At 47.3% G+C, this 22196-nt stretch overlaps 1 protein-coding gene across 1 annotated transcript in view; it reads left to right on the top strand.

The window, feature by feature from the left end:
• Positions 1–19322, top strand: part of LOC311307249 (immunoglobulin-like and fibronectin type III domain-containing protein 1) — a gene marked incomplete at both ends in the record, with an annotated part of 33002 nt that extends 13680 nt beyond the window's left edge. The window contains 20 exons of the mRNA XM_084436046.1: positions 1879–2003; positions 2190–2331; positions 2411–2704; positions 3009–3305; positions 3412–3591; positions 3691–3819; positions 3918–4226; positions 4317–4405; positions 4495–4687; positions 4839–5135; positions 5245–5571; positions 7027–7148; positions 8622–9106; positions 9374–9446; positions 9880–9981; positions 10292–11193; positions 16118–16208; positions 16511–16714; positions 16839–16986; positions 19129–19322. Coding sequence (XP_084292172.1) covers positions 1879–2003; positions 2190–2331; positions 2411–2704; positions 3009–3305; positions 3412–3591; positions 3691–3819; positions 3918–4226; positions 4317–4405; positions 4495–4687; positions 4839–5135; positions 5245–5571; positions 7027–7148; positions 8622–9106; positions 9374–9446; positions 9880–9981; positions 10292–11193; positions 16118–16208; positions 16511–16714; positions 16839–16986; positions 19129–19322 — 4703 coding nt within the window. The remainder of the gene's footprint in view (positions 1–1878; positions 2004–2189; positions 2332–2410; positions 2705–3008; positions 3306–3411; positions 3592–3690; positions 3820–3917; positions 4227–4316; positions 4406–4494; positions 4688–4838; positions 5136–5244; positions 5572–7026; positions 7149–8621; positions 9107–9373; positions 9447–9879; positions 9982–10291; positions 11194–16117; positions 16209–16510; positions 16715–16838; positions 16987–19128) is intronic.
• Between the last annotated feature and the right edge of the window lie 2874 nt (positions 19323–22196).

Below are 22196 nucleotides of genomic sequence, written 5' to 3'. Positions count from 1 at the left end.
AACCACCTGAAAAATGAATGTAGATTCCACCAAGAATATTCTAAATCCAAGGCCAAATCACAGATCCAAATGCTGGCCAAAGTGAGCCAACTGAGACTGAGGAGTCCACTGGGCCTGCTGGCACACATTCAGCGCGCAAAAGGCAAGGCTCACTGCTGGGAAAGATGGTGATTGGTAAGAGAGCACACATCAGCTGCACTGACTGCATGACGGAGGAGATGATGTTCTGAAGTTTGGAAAGAACTGTCAGCCGAAACATTCCCACAGGTGGGATGTTGACATTAACAATCCCACACCTGAAAATCAGGTGAGGGGGAGGTATGTGGAACTGCTACTGTATGTCATGTACTAGCCTCTTAATTCACTTTTGCTCCTGCTTCAGATGAAGTGCATCTTATAAAGGCCTTATTGCACCTTCATAAAGACTATAGGCACTACATTAATATCTATACAAGTCAACAAGGGTCCTGAAATGTGGCATAATTGTGAGACATACATAACTGTGCGACACACAGATATGCCACATTTTTCTCTAATGCTTTGCAGAACTGATGCATTTTTGTGCTATATACTGTAGAGGCTTTATGAAGAGTCAGTGAAGAGTTTATAAGATACATTCATCTAAAGCCAGCACCTAAACTTTTAACTGTATCCAGTGTTTCCAGTTCTAACTTCAGATTTCCAGTAGTAAGTCTTGTAATGTGTTTGAGTTTATGTTACAGTATACGTTAGGGACCCCATCCCTTTAGCTCACGAAAGTAAGCCTAATCCAACCTAACCGTAACCCTTCCATTTATCTTAACCTTTCATTACATTACATGCCTAAACCTAACCACGAAGCTGTGTAAACTGTGCATAAATGCACTCAATCTTTTTTCTCCAACTCTTAACTCAACAGTCACTCTACAAAATGGCTCCTGTTGCAGGATCTTGAGTGGAATGTCGTTCTTTGCAACCATATGGAAACAGGGGTACAGATTTCCCCCAGACTTATGTAGACGCACCTCCAGAAGGGGATGATGGAACCCCCAGGCCCTGGTGTTTATTTGAAGACCAGCTTCATCAAATGACATTCCAAAGAAGATATGATATTCAGAGACAAGAAGACACCAAATGACAAAGAATAAGCAACACAAAGAATATGCAAATTCTGGAAGAAAAAAAAAATTGGGCCACCAAGTATGGTAATGTAGAAACATGATCAAATGTTGAGAGAAATTCATTCATATGATATAATGTAATATCTTTCACTCCAAAAAACCTTTGTATTGGTGGATATGGCGCAAAGAAGAAGAAGGAGAAGAGGAAGAAGTCTTTATTTGTCATGCAGCACTAGGCTATACACTCTAATACACACATGCAATGGGTGGCACATGGGAACACATACACACACATATCAGGGTCGTCAATGAAATGCCTCTCCGCTCTTTACCCATCCTGTCAGGGCAGCCTGGAGCAAACAGTAGGCGCGCGCCTGGGGGCCAATCCAAGTGCTCCTGTCTTGTCTCTGTCAGGGCAGGACAGCATTAGCGATCTATATCAATACTCTTTTATATCTATCTATACTATATCAAGCTTCTTCTGCATGTTTTTCATATTAGGTTCTTTATGAGGGAAACCGTTGCTAACACGGGGAACATGTTGAAGAGCATGAAGACAAGAAGCAGTTGAAGAGAAGAACAAGAAAGTCTGCAATGACGTGATCTGGGCATCAAAACAACACCAACAGCATTTTGAGTTATTACCACATATACCTCTCCATTTCAAAAGTGATTTTATCAGGCCGAAAAGAAGAGATTATCAATGTAACTGGTAAGTATTGGCCAGAGCACAAGTGAAGCAGTAAATAGTTTCTAACATGCTATCATTGTGTATCAGATCCAGGGGTTCAATTTGTCAGCGGACTGTCTGACGTCAAGGCCATCTTGGGAAAGCCTGTAGAGATGATGTGCAAACTGAGCAGCGAGGACTGTGATGGTGCCTGGTTCAAAGATGGCAAGAAGGTTAGGCATTTAGGAATATTAAAATGTTATTTTTTATTATTATTATTATTATTATTATTATTGTTGTTGTTGTTGTTATTGTTATTGTTATTGTTCTTATTATTTTAAACTACAATGCTACGTTAATTATGGCAATATATTATGCTTTTATTACTTTCCATTGTACACATATTACTCTCCTTTCAGATATCTGCAGAGGAAGGATTTACAGTATCTAAAGATGGGTCCATCCATAAACTACTCATCAGTAGCTGCCAGGAGGAACACTCAGGGAAATATCGCTTTGAGGTGGATGGACGCAAAACCGAGGCAATTCTCAATGTTGAAGGTTAGAGAACATTATAGTCATTATACTATAATTTCATCTAAATTTTGAGCGAGAAAACTTAACTGTGAGCCTCTTACAGACCCTCCAAGGCTTAATCAGGAGGACCTGGATTCATTCTCCAAGCCTATGGTTGTCAAAGCTGGGCAGAACGCCATCTTCAAGCTGCCTTTCGTTGGCCGCGAGCCCGTGAAGATCCAGTGGTACAGAGAGGGAGAGGAGCTCCTGGATGACAACAACGTCAAGATAGAGAAGAGTACCAGCCACAGCCGTCTCCTCCTTAGCAAGTGCCAACGCAAAGAAACGGGAGAGATCAGGATCAAGGTGAAAAATGAACACGGTACCCTTGAGGCTCTCTCCAGACTGATTGTGCTTGGTAAGTTGAAGGACGATAAATCAAATATAACAAAACTATGACATCCTAGGTTCATAACTACAGAGCAGAAAAAAGCACAGCAGCCAATGCAGGCCCAGAGGCAGGTGTCCCAATTCATTGTAAAACTGAAGGAAACTGAAGGAACAGTGTCTATAAATGGTCCAACAACCTACGATACTGTAAACATACAGGAGTCAGTCAAATGTATCTATTTGCTATGGTCGCTAACTTGTCCTAATGACACACAGAGCCAGATGCTGTTTTTTTTTATAGTGTCAGAAAACGTCTCTCTCTGATCCATCAGATAAGCCCACCCCACCTCAGGGTCCTGCAGAGGTGGTGGAGAGCTCTGGCACTGGTATTGAAATAAAATGGAGGCCACCAAAGGATGACGGAGGCTGTCCCGTGAAGAACTACCTGCTCGAACGCCAGCAGGTGGGGCGTAACACCTGGAAGAAGATAGGAAAGATACCCGGCGTGCCCACCTACAAGGACAATGACGTGGACCTCGGAAGGAAGTACTGCTACCGCATCCGGTCGGTCACAGAAGAAGGCATCAGCGAGATGATGGAAACGGATGACATCCAAGCTGGCACTTTGGGTGGGTCTAGTAAACAATACCCGTACATCATACATCAACAATAATTAAATACCACCATCTCTGTGCCCTGGGAATGCATTTACGTTTTCTCTCCCCAATGTCCCAGCCTTCCCTGGGAGCCCAGCTCAACCAAAAGTGGTTAGTGCATTTAGTGACTGTATAAACCTGACGTGGGCTGCACCCTCCAATGGCGGCGGCTCACACATCGTGGGCTACAACCTGGAGAAACGCAAGAAGGGAAGTAATCTTTGGAGTGCTGTCAACCCCATGGAACAACCAATACAAGGTTTCTACACATTGTTTCTGCCAATTTAAAAGCTGGATGTATAGAGATGCCAAATGGAAGCTATTATAATGCCTAACATTACCCTTATCTCTACTCCAGGGAGGAAGTTTGCTGTCAGAGACATTGCAGCAGGAGTGGAATACGAGTTTAGGGTGACTGCAATCAACGCCTCTGGAGCTGGCGAACCTAGCAACCCCTCAGAGTTTGTCTTTGCCAGAGATCCTAAGAGTGAGTATACAATACATCTATGTAAATGTCAACTAAATATTTAGTTACAATTACAATTAGCTACATATACAGTACCACTAACGTCTCTGGTGTTGTAGAGCCCCCAGGGAAGGTGGAAGATCTGAAAGTGACAGACACTGGCTACACCAGCTTGTCTCTGGCATGGGGCAAACCAACAGAAGAGAAGGGGGTCCAAGATGAGCCCAAAGGTTATTATGTAGAGGTCCGCCCGGCTGAGAGCACTGACTGGAACCGCTGTAACGCCAACCCTATCATCATGACCTCCTTCACTGTCAAAGGGCTGAAAGCCATGGCGATGTACTGGGTCAGGGTCATCGCTGCTAATGAGGGAGGGGAAGGCGTGCCCCAAGACCTGGACAAGTACGTCCTGGCTATGCCCTCTCCTGGTAGGTGAAGCTTCCACTGGGAATTCACTCAATCTGTTTTCTAATCTGAATCTAATGAAAACAATTTACTACATACTAATTTCCTTCCAGTGAGGCCACGCTTCACGGAAAACAAGAAGGTGAAGAGTTTCATGGTGGTGAAAGCAGGGAATTCTGTCAGGATCATTGTAAATTTTGAGGTAGGTGAAATCGATAACTAATTTTTCACTTAATACCATTTTTTTGTTTGGTGTTTATTAATTTGCCATGACTGGAATCCTGTTGACAGGCCTCTCCATGGCCAGATGTGGTTTGGCTGAAGGACAATGTTCCTGTGGCCAAGCGGGCTACCATTAGCAACTCTGATGGGTCATCTCAGCTGCTAATTCCTTGCTCCGAGCGCTCTGATTCTGGGGTCTACAACATTATGTTGAAAAACCTGGTAGGCCAGGAGACCTTCAGTGTGGAGGTCAGGGTTACAGGTACAGTAACATTTTACTGTAGGTGAGTGGCAGTAAACAGCAGTCACGGTAGCTTCCTCTCTCCTAAAGATCTACAATGTAGTTTCCAGGTGGTGGGGATTCCTCCCACGTTATCATAGCCTAACGACTGTGTTTCTGACCCTGGCGGTAGATGACCCGAAGCCTCCGGGGCCAGTGGAGCTGGAGGAGAACGTGCCAGGCACGGTGACGGTGGTCTGGGAGCCTTCGCCTGACGAGAAGCGGGACGACCACCTCCACTACATCGTCTCTAAGCTGGACTCCACCAAACACACCTGGAGCACGGTGGCCGACAGGATCTTCAACAACAAGTTTACAGTCTGCAACATCATGCAGGGGCGGGAGTACCACTTCCGTGTCTATGCCAAGAACGACATGGGCTTGTCTGAACCTTCTGAGTCACCCACCTGGGGCACGGAGAAGAGGAAAGGTACCAGGCAAAGAGATGGCCTCGGCCAAGTCATTTTTGTATAGCCCTTGGTAGTTTATTATCACATACTTATGTTATCTCTGATCACTCTTTCCTGTCTCTTTTTCAGAGAAGTTTGTGGTAAACATGCCGATCTACAAGGACTGTGATCTGAGGAGCCCTCCGGCCTTCATGGTGCCGCTGAAACTACACAACGCCCCAAAAGGCTACGAGTGCTACATGAGCTGTGCCGTGAAGGGCAACCCCAGGCCTCGCATCACCTGGTACCGCAATAACATCAGTCTCAGCACCAACAGCAACTACTACATCTCCAACATCTGTGGCGTCTGCTCCATGTTGATCCTCCGTGTGGGGCCCAAGGACACAGGAGAGTACACAGTCACGGCAGAGAACGCCCTCGGCAGAGCCCAGTGTTCCACCAAGCTTACTGTCAGAGGTGAGGGGCTTAATGATATGTTTTTATCATGTTTGCTTTTTGAGTTTAAGTGAGTCAAATAGAATGTGAAAGTACTATAGTATATTGTATAGTATATATATGCTTATATGTGCTCTTTCACTCTCTCTTTTTTCCCCTCGCACACAGAATGAAGAAACCTAGCACCTTTATGGTTCTAAATTATTTAAGAGTAATATTAATGTGGTGAAATATGGTACTGCATGAGCATGTATTGTGGTTGAATTTGCTTTTGCTTAATGCATTAACTGCTAAATGCTTAATACCTGAAAGGCATGCCCTCATTAAAAAAAAGAAAAAGATATTAATTTTCGTCAATCATCAGTGAGTCAACATAAATAAATTACTTTTTAGAAAATTGTTCATAATTAAAAGAGTAGATACAGTAAAATGTCTCCCAAAAATGACCACGCCAACAGGCAAACAATTACCCCACTGACACATTTCAGTAATCTGGTCTGTCTGTTTTAGGCTCACCAATTTGCATGTACATTGACCTGACATTTTCAACTGATCACACTTTTTTTAACAGTAGGTTACTATGATTCCAATAATATTGATATTAATTCTGATGAATGTTGACATTCTTTGAGTTATCATGAGACAATATTTACTTTAAAAGTGTTTTGTGAGAGTCCCATAGTCTGTAGCAGTGATACCAACGTGGATAATTGTTTTAGAGAGTGCATAGATTTAACTAACAGTGTGCATATTGAGTTTATGGCAATTTGAGGGGCACATATTGAATGTCTCCACACAAAAAAACAACAACAATAAAACATGTTTCAAAATAGATTTTGTGGTTATGGAATGTATTAGCAAACATGGATTGGATCTTGCTGACGCTAAACCTTCACAGTGACATGCATTCATCAGTCTGGGGGGCAGTCAGCACATGGTTTGAGGGTCCCTATATGGTGGAAATCATATGCTTTACTATTACACGTGTGAACTGTTGATTAGATAACTGCACACATGGTACAGAGAAACCAGCCACTCACGGTCCCGGCACGCCCCCTCGGCCACGCTTCTCTTCCTGGATCGGGGTACCACATCCACGCCCTTTTCTTTTCTCTCCTGCAGCCCAACCCCTTTACTACGTCAACTAGCGCTTTCGGCTACTTTCTAGAGCCAATTGAATGAGGACTCCTTAGCGCGTTTTATCAATTAACAAATTGGAAAAAACTCATCGGAAGTCACTGAATGCGCCCTTAACGAGCTTTTTCAACAACTGGTCTCCTGAACACCCCTTTCGCCTCTTAGAACATAGTGTGAAAATGACAGCAAAGCATCGGGGAAAGGGGAAAAGCAACCAAAAGAATGAAGATAACTCATTCAGACACGAAGTCCTGGAGTCAGAGACGCGCGGAGGAGGCCACCACTATACGCTTTTGTTTATTTTATTTCTGATGATTGTAATCGGGAGCGCCACCGCAGCGTGGTTCTGCTTCCAGCAGCACCAAACTATAACCTACTTAGCAGATAACCTGACGGGCATGCAGATGAAGATGGTGAAGTTGCAGTCCTTTCAGGAGGAAATTCGACAGTCAAATAATAAGGTAAACCCTGACTAACCTTTCGTGCATTTTGATAATGCCCAAGAACAGAGAGGGCACGCTGTTATTTAAGGACTTAACATAAAATATCTCAGTCATATTGCTGGACTTGTTTCTTTTTACCATGAGCATTTTGTGGTGTTTTTCTCAATTTGGACACGTATCCATGGTGTTCCTCCTCATGTGGCATAGGAATCTCCTACACTGCAAGTTGAAGGCCTGGAGCTTCCAGAAACACGACGTACATTTGGGCCTTTATTGAAATTCAAGCTGCCAAGAATTCGCTCACTGAAGTGAATCAAAAAATGATGCTATTTCTAAACCACTTGACAAGGTAGAGCCTCGCGCAGCTGGTGACATTTGTAATGAGGTTACTTGACCTACAGTGTGGGCACTGCACCAGCAGCCAACACACACTGTGTCCAGGACAGCACCATCATTAACACACAAGGAGGCCAGTCAGTCCAGTGTAGGCCACACGTGACTAAATGGTACAAGAACTTCCAACTTCCTTCAGATAATGTTACATTGAAAGGGGTGCATTGGCAGTTCATTGACACAGTTAGCCTGATGGTGTTTTTAAGTGTGGTGGTGTTTCTAAAATTAAAAGGCCAGTTGTGTGCTGACGTTATAAATAGCCTGTAGTCAACCATTTGCTCAGTCGTGAGTCCCTCATGCTCATATAGTTGTTTGGAACTCTGTTTGGAAGAAACAAACTCATTTTAATAGAAAGGCCTGTGGCCTACTGGCTGGACATTGTACCTCTGATCTGAAATTGCCCAAATTGGGTGTTTTTCTGTCATAACCCCTTCACGTAATATCATAACGTAGCTTAACTTGTTACTGGAGCTACACAAAATCTCCATTCACATTCTCCATACATTACAAAATACAAATGGTTCTTCAATGTAAAGATCCAGTTATGCTGCAGTTTGACAGCCTCAGTAAATATGAAATGTCCATTATGTAGCTGCTGCACTTTGCGCCTACAGCAAACAGACCTTAACTTAGGTCTGTTTACTGTACTGCTGAACTGTAAATCCCATGTGATGCTGGCAATGATTCAACCACTTTAAAGTAAGGTCCAGTGCTGCTTTGCATATAGGGTAATGTGTATGACACGGTTAAGAGTACCTTTTATAGTTAAACATTAGGAAAAGCTGCAGTATTACTCTACAGCAGCCATAGTGTTCTGACCTTATGTACCATGGACTGAATATGATGGTCCATTGAGGCACTCTTTGACTTGGAACATAAGACATTAACTTTTGACAAGGGGGAATGATCCTAGATAGACCCAGGATGTGAATTCACAGCATAAAGGAGGATATGACCATCACTTCTTGACATTTGGTGTCGTGCCTGTTTCAATGTCTCTCGTCTGCTCTCAAGATGGCTCTTTAGTGCATATGCCATACAGGCTCGGTAGACGTGGTGTGATGGCTGTTGTTGTGACACTGTGTTCCCTCACTGCAGCAGGCCGCAGAAGGTTTTGAGCTCCGCCTGAACGCCCTGGAGGAGTCGTACGCGCTGGCCCAGAAGCAGGTGGGTGTGGCCATGGCCACCGCCGAGCAGCTGAAGACCTCGGACCTGCCGGCTCAGGTGCTCTCCCTCCACACCGAGATGAAAGCCCGCCTGTCGGAGATGCAGCAGGCCACCGTGTCCATGGACCAGCTGAGCCAGCTGCAGGCCGTGCTCCGGGGAAAGAGCGATGAGTTCGAGGTCGTCCGGCTGCAGGTGGAGGGCCTGTCGGGAGCGAGCGCCGGGCTGGCGGAGAGCGTGGAAGCGTTGACGGGAAGCCTGGCCACCGTGGAGTCCAAGCTGGAGGAGAGGGCGGGGCTGGCGGGCGTCTTGAGCTCCAGCCTGGACAGCCAGGCCTCCCAGCTACTGGGGCTGAAGGAGCAGCTGGCCACCCATCAGGCTCAGCTGGAGGCCAGCACACTGGAGGTAGCCACTGTCAGGTCAGTGCTGTGTCTTGGGTTGCAGGATTCCGGTAATATTCACTTCACCATGGGAATTAACAGGAATTAATGGGAATTAACTGGAAAACACAGTTTATTCCCATTAATTTCCATACATTTCCGTAGGGAAGTTTGAATATTTCCAGAAATGTTAAGGGGGCTGGCTGGCTGGCACCACATCTCTGTGTCTTCTTCTCCACTTCTCTCTTTCTCCATGGGTTTGGGTGTGTGTGACCCGACCGTAGCGGCCCTGCGTGTGTTTTTCAGAGAGCTGCTGGAGACAGTGCGGCCCCAGGGGGCCCAGGAAGCTGAGGCGGTCGTGGAGGAGCAGCTCACTACGGTACGTCAGAGTCCACAGGAGCAGGGCCCGACCGCAGCCCACGGGCGTCCAGTCTGAACCCAGGGCTCAGCTGGGGGGACCGTCCAGAGACATGGTCCAGGAGCTTGCTCCATCGTATCGTTGAGAGAGGTCAGGGAATCATTTTTTACAGTTCACTATTGGCCCTCCGGGTGAACTGTTTACTTTGCTTCCCTCTGTAAAATAGGGGTACGATCATTATGTACATTCTCCCCTCCCTTCCTCTCTGTGAAGCACATTGTGTTGCCTCTGTGTATGAAATGAACTTGATTTGATGGTCGCCCAGATAGATAGCACACCTGGAGCTCGCATGCAAGACAATCACTCCTAATGTTTTAGTAGGAGTCTGTTCAGCATTTTCTATCAAAAGCAGTCTGACTAGTGATCTACCTCAGGTCACAAACTCTACTTTTAGAAGAGCTACATCGATATTCCAGAGATCCTAGCTTTGGTGTTTCTTAGCACAGAAAACGCCAGTGTGGAGGAGCATGACTTCCCCCTGAACCGTTTTAGCGCAGTGTGTGTCCATAGGGAACCTTTCCTACCTTCTATTCCATTAGTTAGACGAGGCTAATTGCTTGGGGTAGATCCCTGGATGTATTCTTAGTAAATGCTCAATTTTAATAGTGCTACAATGTAGCACTATTTCCCCAAATACATTCAACATTTGCATGGTCCCCATGCGGGGCACATGTCTGTCCCTGGATATGGTTATCCTGGTATGGTTATCCTGGTATGGTTATCCTGGTATGGTTCCACATCCAGTTTTGAATCAGCCAGTATTATCTCAGACAAAAAAACTCACATTCTTGGTCCTTTGTTTGCAGCTGGAAGCTGTGACCGAACCAGATGTTGACGGTAAATCCGCTGAGCTGTCAGAGCCGGAGGAGGACCAGGCTGCTCCTGCAGCTGAGGAAGAGGAGGCGCAGCCGGTGGAGGACCAGGCTGCTCCTGCAGCTGAGGAAGAGGAGGCGCAGCCGGTGGAGGACCAGGCTGCTCCTGCAGCTGAGGAAGAGGAGGCGCAGCCGGTGGAGGACCAGGCTGCGCCTGCAGCTGAGGAAGAGGAGGCGCAGCCGGTGGAGGACCAGGCTGCTCCTGCAGCTGAGGAAGAGGAGGCGCAGCTGGAGGGAGCTGCTTTAGGAGAGGTGGTGGAGGAGGTGGGTCATTTGGACGGGCTTCCTGTTGAACAGGGGGACTCTGTGGCAGAAGAACAGACTGCTCCTGCAGAGGAGGAGGTTGCAGAGGAGGAGGAGGTACAAAAGGAGGAGGACATGCAAGAGGAGGAGCTGGCAGAGGAACAGACTGCTTCTGCAGAAGAGGAGGTGCAGGATGAGAAGCTGGCAGAGGAGGAGGTGGCGGCAGAGGAACAGACTGCTCCTGCAGAGGGGGAGGTGCAGGAGGAGGAAGAGGAACAGATTGCTCCTGCCGAGGAGGAGGTGCAGGAGGAGGAAGAGGAACAGACTGCTCCTGCTGAGGAGGAGGTGCAGGAGGAGGAAGAGGAACAGATTGCTCCTGCCGAGGAGGAGGTGCAGGAGGAGGAAGAGGAACAGACTGCTCCTGCCGAGGAGGAGGTGCAGGAGGAGGAAGAGGAACAGACTGCTCCTGCCGAGGAGGAGGTACAGGAAGAGGAGATGGCAGAGGAACAGACTGCTCCTGCAGAGGAGGAGGCGCAGGATGAGGAGGCACAGGAGGAGGAAGAGGGACAGACTGCTCCTGCAGAGGAGGAGGTGTTGGAGGAGGAGCTGGTAGAAGGAGAGGAGGAGGCAGAGGAGGAGCTGGAAGGACCTGAAGAGGACGATGCTCTGCTGGAGGAGGAATGTAAGTCTTGAGCGTCGTATGGTAGCACTTAATCTGTAATCACTTTGTCAACGTCACTAATACAGTAGTACCAAAGTTGAGCATGAACCAACTTAATACCAATAGTAGTCTCTCTTTGGAAGAGAGTGTTGTTTCTCACATGAGGGCTCCTGGATGAGTGTCTTCTAATATACAGCATTTCATGTTTTGTTTTTTTTGCAGAGTGAATGTAATCGGAAAGGATGGTCTTCCACAGTGGCCAAACTTACAGTGGAGAATGGACACATTGTCTGCAACATGACAAATGGGAAGGCATTGCCAATGTTCAAGGTGCAATATCCATGTTGTTTTTCTCTCAGAGGAAAAGCTGGTCAATAACAATTTAGTCAAAGAGTTCCTGGAGTAACAGTAGTACTGTCCTTTACCTCAATGTAGTGTCTTTATGAGAGGGTTATCAGGTTAGGCAATATTCAGGAGTTACCTGCCAATATCAACCTTGGAAGCCTTAATCTATTTTAAGAACACATCTTTCTAATGTTTTCCATAAATCAAAATGGCTCGCTATTTTTCTCTTAAGTGTCAGTCTTTACTCACAGGAACAAAAACTAGGAAGTAACATGTTTTCACAATAATGAAAGCCATATGTTGTGCCTGCTGGGCTGACATGTGAATGGCTTTCCTTTTGTCACTGTCTGAAATGTGTCTTGGGATTTTCATTGTAATAAGGGAGGGATACAGCCATGTAAATTCTCTTATTTGTTTACACAGGCGGAGCGGCCTACTAGAGGACTAGAATAGATTTCAAAAGTGATCTGTGAAGAAAAACGATAAGAAACAGAAAATTTGTTTGAAATGTTTCACTGAAGTAGGCTTTATTGTAGGGTATACTGAAGTTGTAGTTACTGACTTTCTTTTCTTTCTTTTTTTACTGACTTTTTCTTTTTGTGTTGTCTGCTGTACCTGGACATAAATACTTCTTCAAATACTTGAGTTGTGCTTGACGGCTTGCTTAGCTCACTGGATGGGCAGGGTTTGGACTTTGGTTATGATTCTGTTGGCTCCAATTTGCTTGGCAAATGACTATAAATCAAACTCAACTTAAGCATTTGGCATATCAAGCTCAACTTAAAGCATTTGACATACTTTACCAAGGTCTGGTCGGTACTCTCACAAGTGCACTGTTACTGCCGAGGTATTCTTGAGGTTCTCTCCCTCACAACAGCTCATCTGACTCATCTTTCTGATTTGATCTTTTCTATAATAAACCCTGGTTCCTCATTTTTTACACTCAATAACATGTGTTGTTTGTTTGTGTCCTGTGGATTATGCAGCGTTTTGTACTGGATTAACCATCATTGATACCGGTATTTTTGCACAATATGCCTGCTGTACATGTATTGTAGTATTGGTGTCTCTGGAATGGCGGTGGTGTGGCCTTAATTATGTCTGTTTCTAGGGGCACGGTGTGATAGTGTGGTGACACACTTAGCACTCTGTACGGGGAGCTTTTCACAATCACTTCCAAGGTCAACACGATGTCACTTAAACAATATTGAGACTTGGATATTGAATCATTCATGATCATTTGTTATAAATTGTGCTCCCACCAAGAGCCACACAACAGATATTCAGTGTGTAATATATCCATTACTGTGGGGAAGAGAGAGAAGCAGCAACTTTTCTCACATCAGTACACAATTATGTGAAGAATGCCGATTATGTGTGAGTGTTTGCACGTGTATGAGTGACCGCACTGGTGCATGAGTGAGGACTTTGCCTTGGTTTTGGAGGATGTGAACTGCTTTGTCATTATGTGTGTGAAGCTACAGTACTGTCGCTGAAGAGCTACTGAACGGTAGAAAGAAAACCATTCTGCTTAAAGGATGAACCCAAAAAGCCTATGAAATGTGACTAACAAATATGGCCACAGGCCTTACTGGATAGTTATTGCACTGTTCATTTCATGTTACAAATATATATTATGGGTGTCAAATACTGATTTCCATTCTATTTACTGCACTGTGATACCCTGACACCTGATGTGTTCAGTTTCCTTTGTGAGGAAATCATTTTCGCTGTGTCAAAGTGTGCAATCTGCAGTGCTTTGCATCCCTGGTTGCAGTCAGAGAATCTGCTTGGGAACTGACAGACCGCACTGTGCCTCGCCCCGTCCTGATGGGCTAATGGGGAAGCAGTCTCTCTCTCTCCCTCCCTCCCTCCCTCTCTCTCTCTCTCCCACCCTCTTCACAGTCATCCCATCGCGTGGCTTCCTCTGGCGGTACGGTCTCTGCAGTCTCTCTCTGTGCTGGCCTCAGTGTCTGACCTTCCTCAGGGACCATGCACGCCTGTCTGCCCAGGTACAGTACTGAGCCCGACCCAACGCATGCCCCCCTGCATGTGTACCCCCTGCTCTGACCGATGCCATCTCCTGGTTCTAGACGCCAGTAGTAACTGGGATCCGACAGGGAAGCGGACCTCTGCTCGTCTTTGACTTTGTGTTTCGTAGGGTCTGTTCCAGAGGAGGAGCGTTGGTCGGACAGGTTCTGATTCTATTCTCTGAATATGGTGTCATAGTGTCTTTCTTAAAGAGTGATGCATGCTGCTTTCCCTTGAAAGCGTGTGACGGAGTATTACATTATGTCTGGATTAGATCTATTAAATACTGACAAGTGTGAGGGTCTCTTAGTAGTATGGTTCAATACAGAAGCGATGCTATTATAAAACCACTTTCATCCTGCATGGATAAAAAGATGCAGTGTTGCAACAGAGTGTCGGTACAGTGCCTTTGTAGCCATCTACAGGATATATGGTACAGTAAGCTTTAGGTAATGTGGTAGAGTGCTTTCTCGACAGTCCCGTTGACTACAGCGTTCTCTCCGGGTGCAGAGGCTGATCAATACACAGTAAAAGGCCTGGCTGGGGAGGTGGCTTCAGTCTGCCGGCTTCAGCTTTCTCCAATAACATGAAACCCTACTCGACTGCCTACTCTGCTCTTCCTCTGCCTCTGTGGAGATGACAGAGGCAACCGTCTGCATCTGAAAGGTCATTAAGTGCTGTCCACACCCCTGGTCATGAAATGTGACTAGAAGAGATTTCACTCGAGTTGGGCCTCTAGGACCCTTGAAGTGGCTGTGCCAAACTCACTTGTTATTAATTGTATGATTTGCATGTCTCTCATTTTTGTTGTACTATTAGATTGACCCCTGTACAGTACACTAGTGTGTGCGTGTCTGTCATGTACCAGAGCCCACCACCTGGGGGCGCTCGGCACAATTCATTTTCCCATTGCCAAGTACATTTTGCATTGTACATAAAAAACTATGCTTGGTGTATCAAAAGTATAGTCTACTCAGGAGCCTGTCAGATCGTGTAAAACGCATTGAGCATAATATGTATATAATATATGTTGTATAATATATACATATGGTATAATATGATGTGTATATATTATAATGTTATATTATATATGGTGGCAGCACTCTATATGGACAGCAGAGGGGGGCAGACGAGCTGAAACATTGATAGAGGGGGATTAGTCTCAACACCAGACCCATGAGTTATTTCGCTGATCCACTACGTAAACTACGCTAACTACAGTACGTTACTGCATGCTGTAGGCGGAGCACAGAGATTCAATGTAATATTCGAGTCTGGATACAGACTAGAATGGGATTGACCCAAAATGACCACAATACTTGACATTTCTGGCGTTTTCATGTAATTTCAAGGTGAACCACTTTGTGTGCGAAACAATTCTTAAGTTTATATTTTTGATTGTAAAGAGTTTAAGTAGTACAGTAACACTTCTTTAGGGCTGATGGACAGTGTAGGACAATGATGTCCTTGGTCACAATGGAATTTGTCATGTTAAACGTTTACTGTATGTGGAGTAAGAGCACCACTGAGCAGCGATACATGCTTAAACCCTCTGAAAATAATTGTACGTTTTTTGTCTAACCTTGATATTTGCTTTACAGTGCAATCATATTTTGATAGAGCAGGACAAATGTAACACAATGATCAGAGGTTACATAGGCCTATACAGTGATACAATATAATACAATCATACAATGATATCATACAATTATATGTAACTGATATTACCGATAATCATAGCCTACTACATCAAATCCTAGTTGCAAACATCCAGTGTTGTCGGATTTTTGGGCCGATTTATCCCCGATTCACCCCTCCTGACAATCGGATGAGAAATCTGATCTGGAACGTTGGTCGGGGCCGATGATCGGCCCAGATGATCTTGTATTGTGAGAGGTTTACAGATCCAATCTTATCGGCTCGCAGACCCATCGGGGCGGCCCCGATAATATCGAACATGTTTGATATTTAAGATTATTACGTCATGACTTTATATGTGAGATGGAGAGACCAGTGGTTCGTTGCTCCCTCGGGCACGATAAGATCTTCAAATCTTGCTGTGTGTGCTTGTTTGAGATGCGCAAGAAGAATATCTGTTAAGATTCTCCTTATGTGCGTGATGTAAGCCGATTTCGAAATCGGTTAGATTGATTTTAAATATCCTGTAGTGTGAGTCCGGCATAAGAGTATTATGATGGTTTTATGCCTATTGATAATCTGCTAGAATGATCACCTTAATTAGGAACACTATCAAATGGCGCCCTCCAGCCTCTCATCATCTGAGCAATCTGAGCATAACACCAAACCACACACTCACTACCTCTGTCGGAACAGCACCCTCTAGTGGTGGGGGGGGGGGGTGGTGGCACGAGACCAGGAGTCTGTTATCAAATCCCTGAAGCTATTCATAGACCTCAACAATGAGATCACCACTGAGATCCCTGTCCCGTGTTCTGTGACGTGGCGTGTCGCTTCCCCAGATCGTATCTGACCCCGGTGAGGGACGAGGAGGCGGAGTCTCAGAGAAAAGCCAGGTCACGACAGGCCAGACAGACGCGTAGATCCACACAGGTACTCTCTCACAACCTCTGCTGTGCCCATAGACGTTTAAGCTAGAATGTTCATTTAAACATTCTGAAAACATTGCACATTAACACATTGTACACATACTGTATACACACATTGCACACTTTTTTTTTTTTTTTGCATTGCCATCGGCACTGTCCTGTCTAGTCCCCGCACCATGTCTAATGTTCTAATGTCTAACAAATTCCTGGTATGTGTAAAAACCGACCGGGCAATAAAATTGATTCTGAATTGTGATCTGCTTAGTCATACAGTCCTTAAACTGAGGAGATTGTGTGTTGTTGCAGGGAGTGACTCTGGCTGAGCTGAAGGAAGCTCAGAAGACCTACAGCCTGTCGGCTCTCAACAGACCGGTGGAGGACGGAGGTCGACTGGCTGAGTGGTCGTATTTGAGGAGAGGGACAGCAGAGGACAGAGAAGGCCAGTCCAGAACGGTTCGGTCCAGGGAGTCCGAGGAGCACCGTCCCACATGGAGCAGAGGCACAGACGAGGTCGGCCAGACTTGAGTCCGGATCAAAACTTTTACCAGAGATTGTAGAATAGTTAGTACAAGCCTGCCGTTGTTCATAGATCTACACACGTTCGACATGTCCGTCTCGTCTCTATCGTCTCCAGCTGGGGAACCACAGGGCCAGGCTGGAGACCCAGGCAGAGAGCCCCACCGCTGGCCTCATGTCTCCCTCTGGCCTCGTGTCTCCCTCTGCCAGTGGGCCCTGCGACCTCCGACCTCCCTCTGACCTCACCAACCTCAACCCCTCCACAGGTCACAAGCATGCTTCTGTTAGCTTATTCATTATTATCCATAGTTATTTACATCTGTAAATCTTCTTGAATATATATATATATATATATATATATATATATGAGAGAGAGATATGTTTGAATTAGAGATTAAAGATCAAGAACAAGTGATGATCCTTTGTTTGGATTGTGTTTGGTTTGGTTCTGTAGTTGTTGAATGGAGAGATGAAAACCAGAACCCTGTTGAAGACGCCTCCAAACCAGCCTTTGCCTCGCAAGATCTACACTGCTACCAAATGGGAGGTTCAGCCTACAAGACTAGTATAGAGGTACTGTATGTATTGAATGTAGAGCTCATTTGAAGCAAGCCCGCCAAATAAAAATTGGATGTGGCTTATCTTCTGTGTACTACCACTAGATGGAGCCAAGATATTTCCCATGTATAAATGTCCTGAAACGAATTGCAGCTGGCTCTTGACTTAACATTCTGACCATAGTATTCACACACAGTACAACACTGATTTAATGCAGTCAGGAAACTTGTATATTTAGAATTATGTAACTTGTAATAAAGTGTTGTAGTATTGATGCCCAGCCATGTCCATTTTAAGAAACTGATATCTGTGAGACGTGCATTTAATATTCGGAAGGTCCTTTGATTTGACATTCATGATGTCAATCAGTTGACAATTGCTTTGACGTCAAAGTGACGAGGTTTCGCTGATCCTCAACAGAACGTTTGTGTTTGGCCGCCTGAGATTGATGTGAAAGTGTTTTGGAAACCCTAGACCATGATGCAATGTTTACAGATTCACTGTAACAACCGGCGTCGGCGTGGACGGACTGTATATCAGCTCGGCCCGACTGGAGGAGGGTGTTTATAAAACGGGCTGATGGCGCTATCGCACTGGGAGAGAATCCAGGACAGACAGGACCCAAACATCCCCCCTCTCATCTTCCCTCCGCCCCTCCATCCCCCCTCTCATCTTCCCTCCGCCCCTCCACTACCACACGGCCGACGGCTCTTAACATTCCATACCATATTGGGCAAAATGGTGAGCCTCTCTCCCGCGTCTTAGCCTTGGATTTAGTAGGCGGCGTGCAGCCAGAATCACTCGGTGCCCTTCACCTGTAACCGGCTAAGCATCTGCTCAGCCTGTCCCTGCCCGGCGTGTAAAACCCTCCTCGCAGGGGGAAACAGCCTCGGACCTAGAGCGACCATTAAAAGCGGTGCGTTTGTTCTCTAGCAAAAGATTGCCGTGTCACTCTCTCACATCTTCTGTTCATTTCTCTCAACAACAGGCCCAAAATAGAAAGGCTGCCTAGAAATAGACACACGGCTGGGTTGAGTTAGGGAGTTGGAGTTTGCGTGACATAACATTGTACATCCAAAATATCAATGAGGACTCGGGACTCGCATACTAGCTTAAATTATACTGGGCAGCGCAAAGACAGAGAACACACAGGTAACAAACAATCTTCTTGTGGGGCGGCTGTAGCTCAGTTGGTAGAGCGGGTCGTTCAGTGATGGAAGGGTCAGTGGTTCGAATCCCAGCTCCGACTGTCTACATGTCGAAGTGTCCTTGAGCAAGACACCTAATTGCTCCCAATGAGCAGGTTAGCACCTTGCATGGCAGCTGCCGCCATTGGTGTGTGAATGTGTGTGTGAATGGGTGAATGAGAGGCCATTGTAAAGCGCTTTGAGTGCCGCTAAGGTGGAAAAGCGCTATATAAGTACAGTCCATTTACCATTTCTTCACACAGTCTACCTAGACAGGTAGAGGACAGGTACATTAGATCCTAAAGCTCCCCCTACATACAGTACCTAACTCAGGATAGTACAGGTGAGCAAATACACAGAGTTGGGTCAATTTCCAGGATTTGAACACCAGATTTTTGTATGAAGCGTCCCACACCCATAGAGAGATCTGCATCATGCAGTGACGTTGTTAGCGTAGCTTACGTAGCGTATCAGCGAGAGAACTCTCATGGGTCTGGCGTTGAGACTGGGGGGTTAGGGTTGGGGTGAGTTAGGACTTGGGGTTAGGGAGTCGGGTTGAGGGGGTGGCAGTGAGGCGCCTGGGGGAGGGGACGAGGGGTCGTCGGGTCAGCGGAGACGGATCATAGGACATAGAACCCTGTCGGGCCTGTGAACGGTCGACAGCGCAGGGCGGAGAGGAAGAGAGGCTCAGAGCTCGCTGTCCCCCACAGCCATCCGGCCGGCTGTCACGGCCGAGGAATCTGACCCACGGGCCGCTCTGTAACCCGAGTGTCCCGCGGCATCGCTGGGGACTAAATCTGTCTGCGATAGTCATCCCGGACGCCCTCAGCAGCTCTGACCCGCACATGACTCTGTAACGTTCTGAGCAGAGCAGAGCAGACCCTCCTCCTCCTCCTCCTCCTCGTTGCTTTCCAAGAACGCATGCAGATGCGGCAGAGCGCGGCCATCTCAACGCAGGGGCCAACTTCACTGCCAGCAGTTGGCCTTCCGCCTTTCTGGAAATTAGGTTATGAGAGAGAGAGAGAGAGAGAGAGAGAGGAAGAGAGGGAGGGAGGGAGAGAGAGAGGGAGAGGGAGAGAGACGGAGAGAGAAATGGAAAGAGAGAGAGAGAGAGAGCTCCCCCTGTTCTCCCTCCTACTCGCTTGTTCTGAAGTTGAGAAATCTCTCGTCGGCTCAGCGCAGAGATGTTTGATAGTGTGTCCATAGCTCCATAGGAGCTCAGCACAGCGCAGGTTCTGATCCAGCTCAGCCGTGCGTGCTACAGAGAAGCGTCTGCTGCAGTTGGCCGACCGGCCCGGTGTTGAAACGCAAACCTCTCACGGATCCCGTCTCCCAGCTGTGAGCCACAGTTTGTTCTCCGTAAAGACACGGAAGAATTTGACAGGCCAGCGACGGCAAGAAAAACAGATGGGGATTTTGTTGTCTGTGTGAATATATCTTTGTGTTATGTTTGTGTTTTTATTGTGTGTGTGTGTGTGTGTGTGTGTGTGTGTTGCTGCTTGTGTAGTACCAACCTCGCCATCCAGCCTCCTGCAAAGTTAACCCAGTCCTTAACATCTGCCAGAGTAACCTAACATTACACCCGCCTGAATATTTCAGTATTGTAAGTGTTTGACTTCAAAGAGTGGGAAGGATCAGCGTTATCCTGAAGCAGTTGAGATGGAGGAAGTGGGCTCGGCCAGGAGATGGAGGAGAATGTTCCGTATGGAAAGTCATAAAGGAGAGAGAGGGAGAGGGGGAGAGAGAGGTAGAGACAGGAAGGGAGAGAGAGAGAGAGAGAGAGAGAGACAGGAAGGGAGAGAGAGAGGGAGAGGGAGGGAGAGAGAGTGAGAGAGAGAGAGGGGGGGAGAGAGAGAGGGAGAGAGAGAGAGAGAGAGAGGGGGGGGGGGGAGGGAGGGAGAGAGACCCCGAGACCATTTGAGTCCATTCAATCCCAGAGCCGATCTGGGGGAACTGCAGCTGAAATCCAGTCTTTATAGAGGTCTCCTATGGCCTGTCTCCTTGGCTGGGTCCTGCGCAGTTCACTGCCACAGGGAAGCCAATTGGACTTCCTGACGAGCCCTCAGAAACTCATACTCTCCACAGATGGTCTGTGAAGCGGGCCGAATATGCGCTGGAACAATACACACAGGCGCATCGGTATCTCCTATTTCGGGATTTGATATATGCGTAACTTATCTTAAACTGTGGGTCATAAAGCACGCGTAATGTATCACTGATAGGACATGGCGCAAGGCAGAGTACCTCCGCACACCATGGCTCTAAATCACAGGTTCACTGTTCAGAACAAAATTTGCAGGGGGTGAGATGTTGGGATGTTTAACTATTCAGAGACCGTCATCTGCGAGGTTCTATCTACCCCATTGCGGTGTGATGTGAAACAAATGCTTTGCGTAAAGCGTACAGCGTCTTAACACAGGTGATTGGCTGCGCTAGTCCTGGGGAGCATCTTAACACAGGTGATTGGCTGCGCCAGTCCTGGTGAGCAGTCACTGAGTGACTCAAGGCTTGGGGCGGGAACGCCAGAGCTCAAGCCTGGAGCACCCGCTGCATTCTCTCTCTCTCTCTCTCTCCCTCTCACTCTCTCTCACTCTCTTTCTCTCTCTCACTCACTCTCTCCCTCTCCCTCTCTCTCACTCTCACTCACTCTCACTCTCTCCCTCTCTCTCACTCTCTCTCTCTCCCTCTCTCTCTCTCCCTCTCACTCACTCTCTCTTTCTCTCTCTCTCTCATACTCCCTCTCTCTCTCTCTCTAGGTCCCTCTCCCCCTTCTCTCGCACTCCCTCTTTCTCTCCCTCTCTCTTTTTCTGTCTCTCACTCACTCTGTCTTTCTCATTCTCTCTCTACCCTCCCCCCCACCTCCATAGATGAGCGGGGATAAGAGAGTTCAGGAGGGGCTACGGAGTTGCAAACCTGTCTATAAAAGGAAGGTAGCAGTGAGCCTGTGCAGACTCCGGGTGGCGGCATGGGGGGATGGTGGCGGTGGGGGGTGGTAGGCGGGGGGGGTAGGGGTGGTGTGAGATGGAGAAAAACCGTAAGATAGAACTTCATATTCCACCTTCCTCGAACTCGGCAGCGGCCACCGACCGAGTCACCGCGGGCCGAGCCCCCCTGTGTGCGAGGTCACCGATTTGGGGGGGGGGGTTAGAATAAAGTCGCGCAGCGCTGAGGTGTCGCCGTAAAATTAGCCCGTGACCTCACGGTCGACGCCTTCCAGGGCGGCGTGGCCACAGACGAGAGAGAGTCCGAGGAGTCCCCCCCCCCCCCCCCCACCAACATAGCCCCCCCACAGCGTGTGCTAGCGGGGAGGACGGGGTTACTCGACCGTTCGGTCATGTCTCCTCTCAGGTGGCAAAACGTGACCTCTGCCCCCCACCCCCCCAAGCCCCCCCCCCCCCCCCCCCCCCGGCTCCGGCCGCACGCCGCCCCTGTTCTTCTTATCCTCGTCCACATCAGTGGACAGCCTCAGCCTGGAGCCCAGCGTAGAGAGAGAGAGGCCCTGGCGCACAGCCAGGCAGAGCTGCCAGAGCCGGACTGGACTGGGAGAGAGAGGGGGGCTTAGGGGAGTGAACTGGGAGGGGGATCGAGCAGGGGAGGAGAGAGAGAGAGAGAGGGAGAGAGAGAGAGAGAGATGTAGAGCGAGGGTGTATATTTAGAGGAAACATGGGGAAGGGATAGCATCTGGAACCAACCTTGCTCTGTTGATGGTTTTATCTTTGGGTGTGAACGCT

This window comes from Borostomias antarcticus, assembly GCF_949987555.1.
Source record: "Borostomias antarcticus genome assembly, chromosome: 3".
Lineage (NCBI taxonomy): Eukaryota > Metazoa > Chordata > Actinopteri > Stomiiformes > Stomiidae > Borostomias > Borostomias antarcticus.
This window is presented reverse-complemented; position numbering and strand designations above follow the sequence as displayed.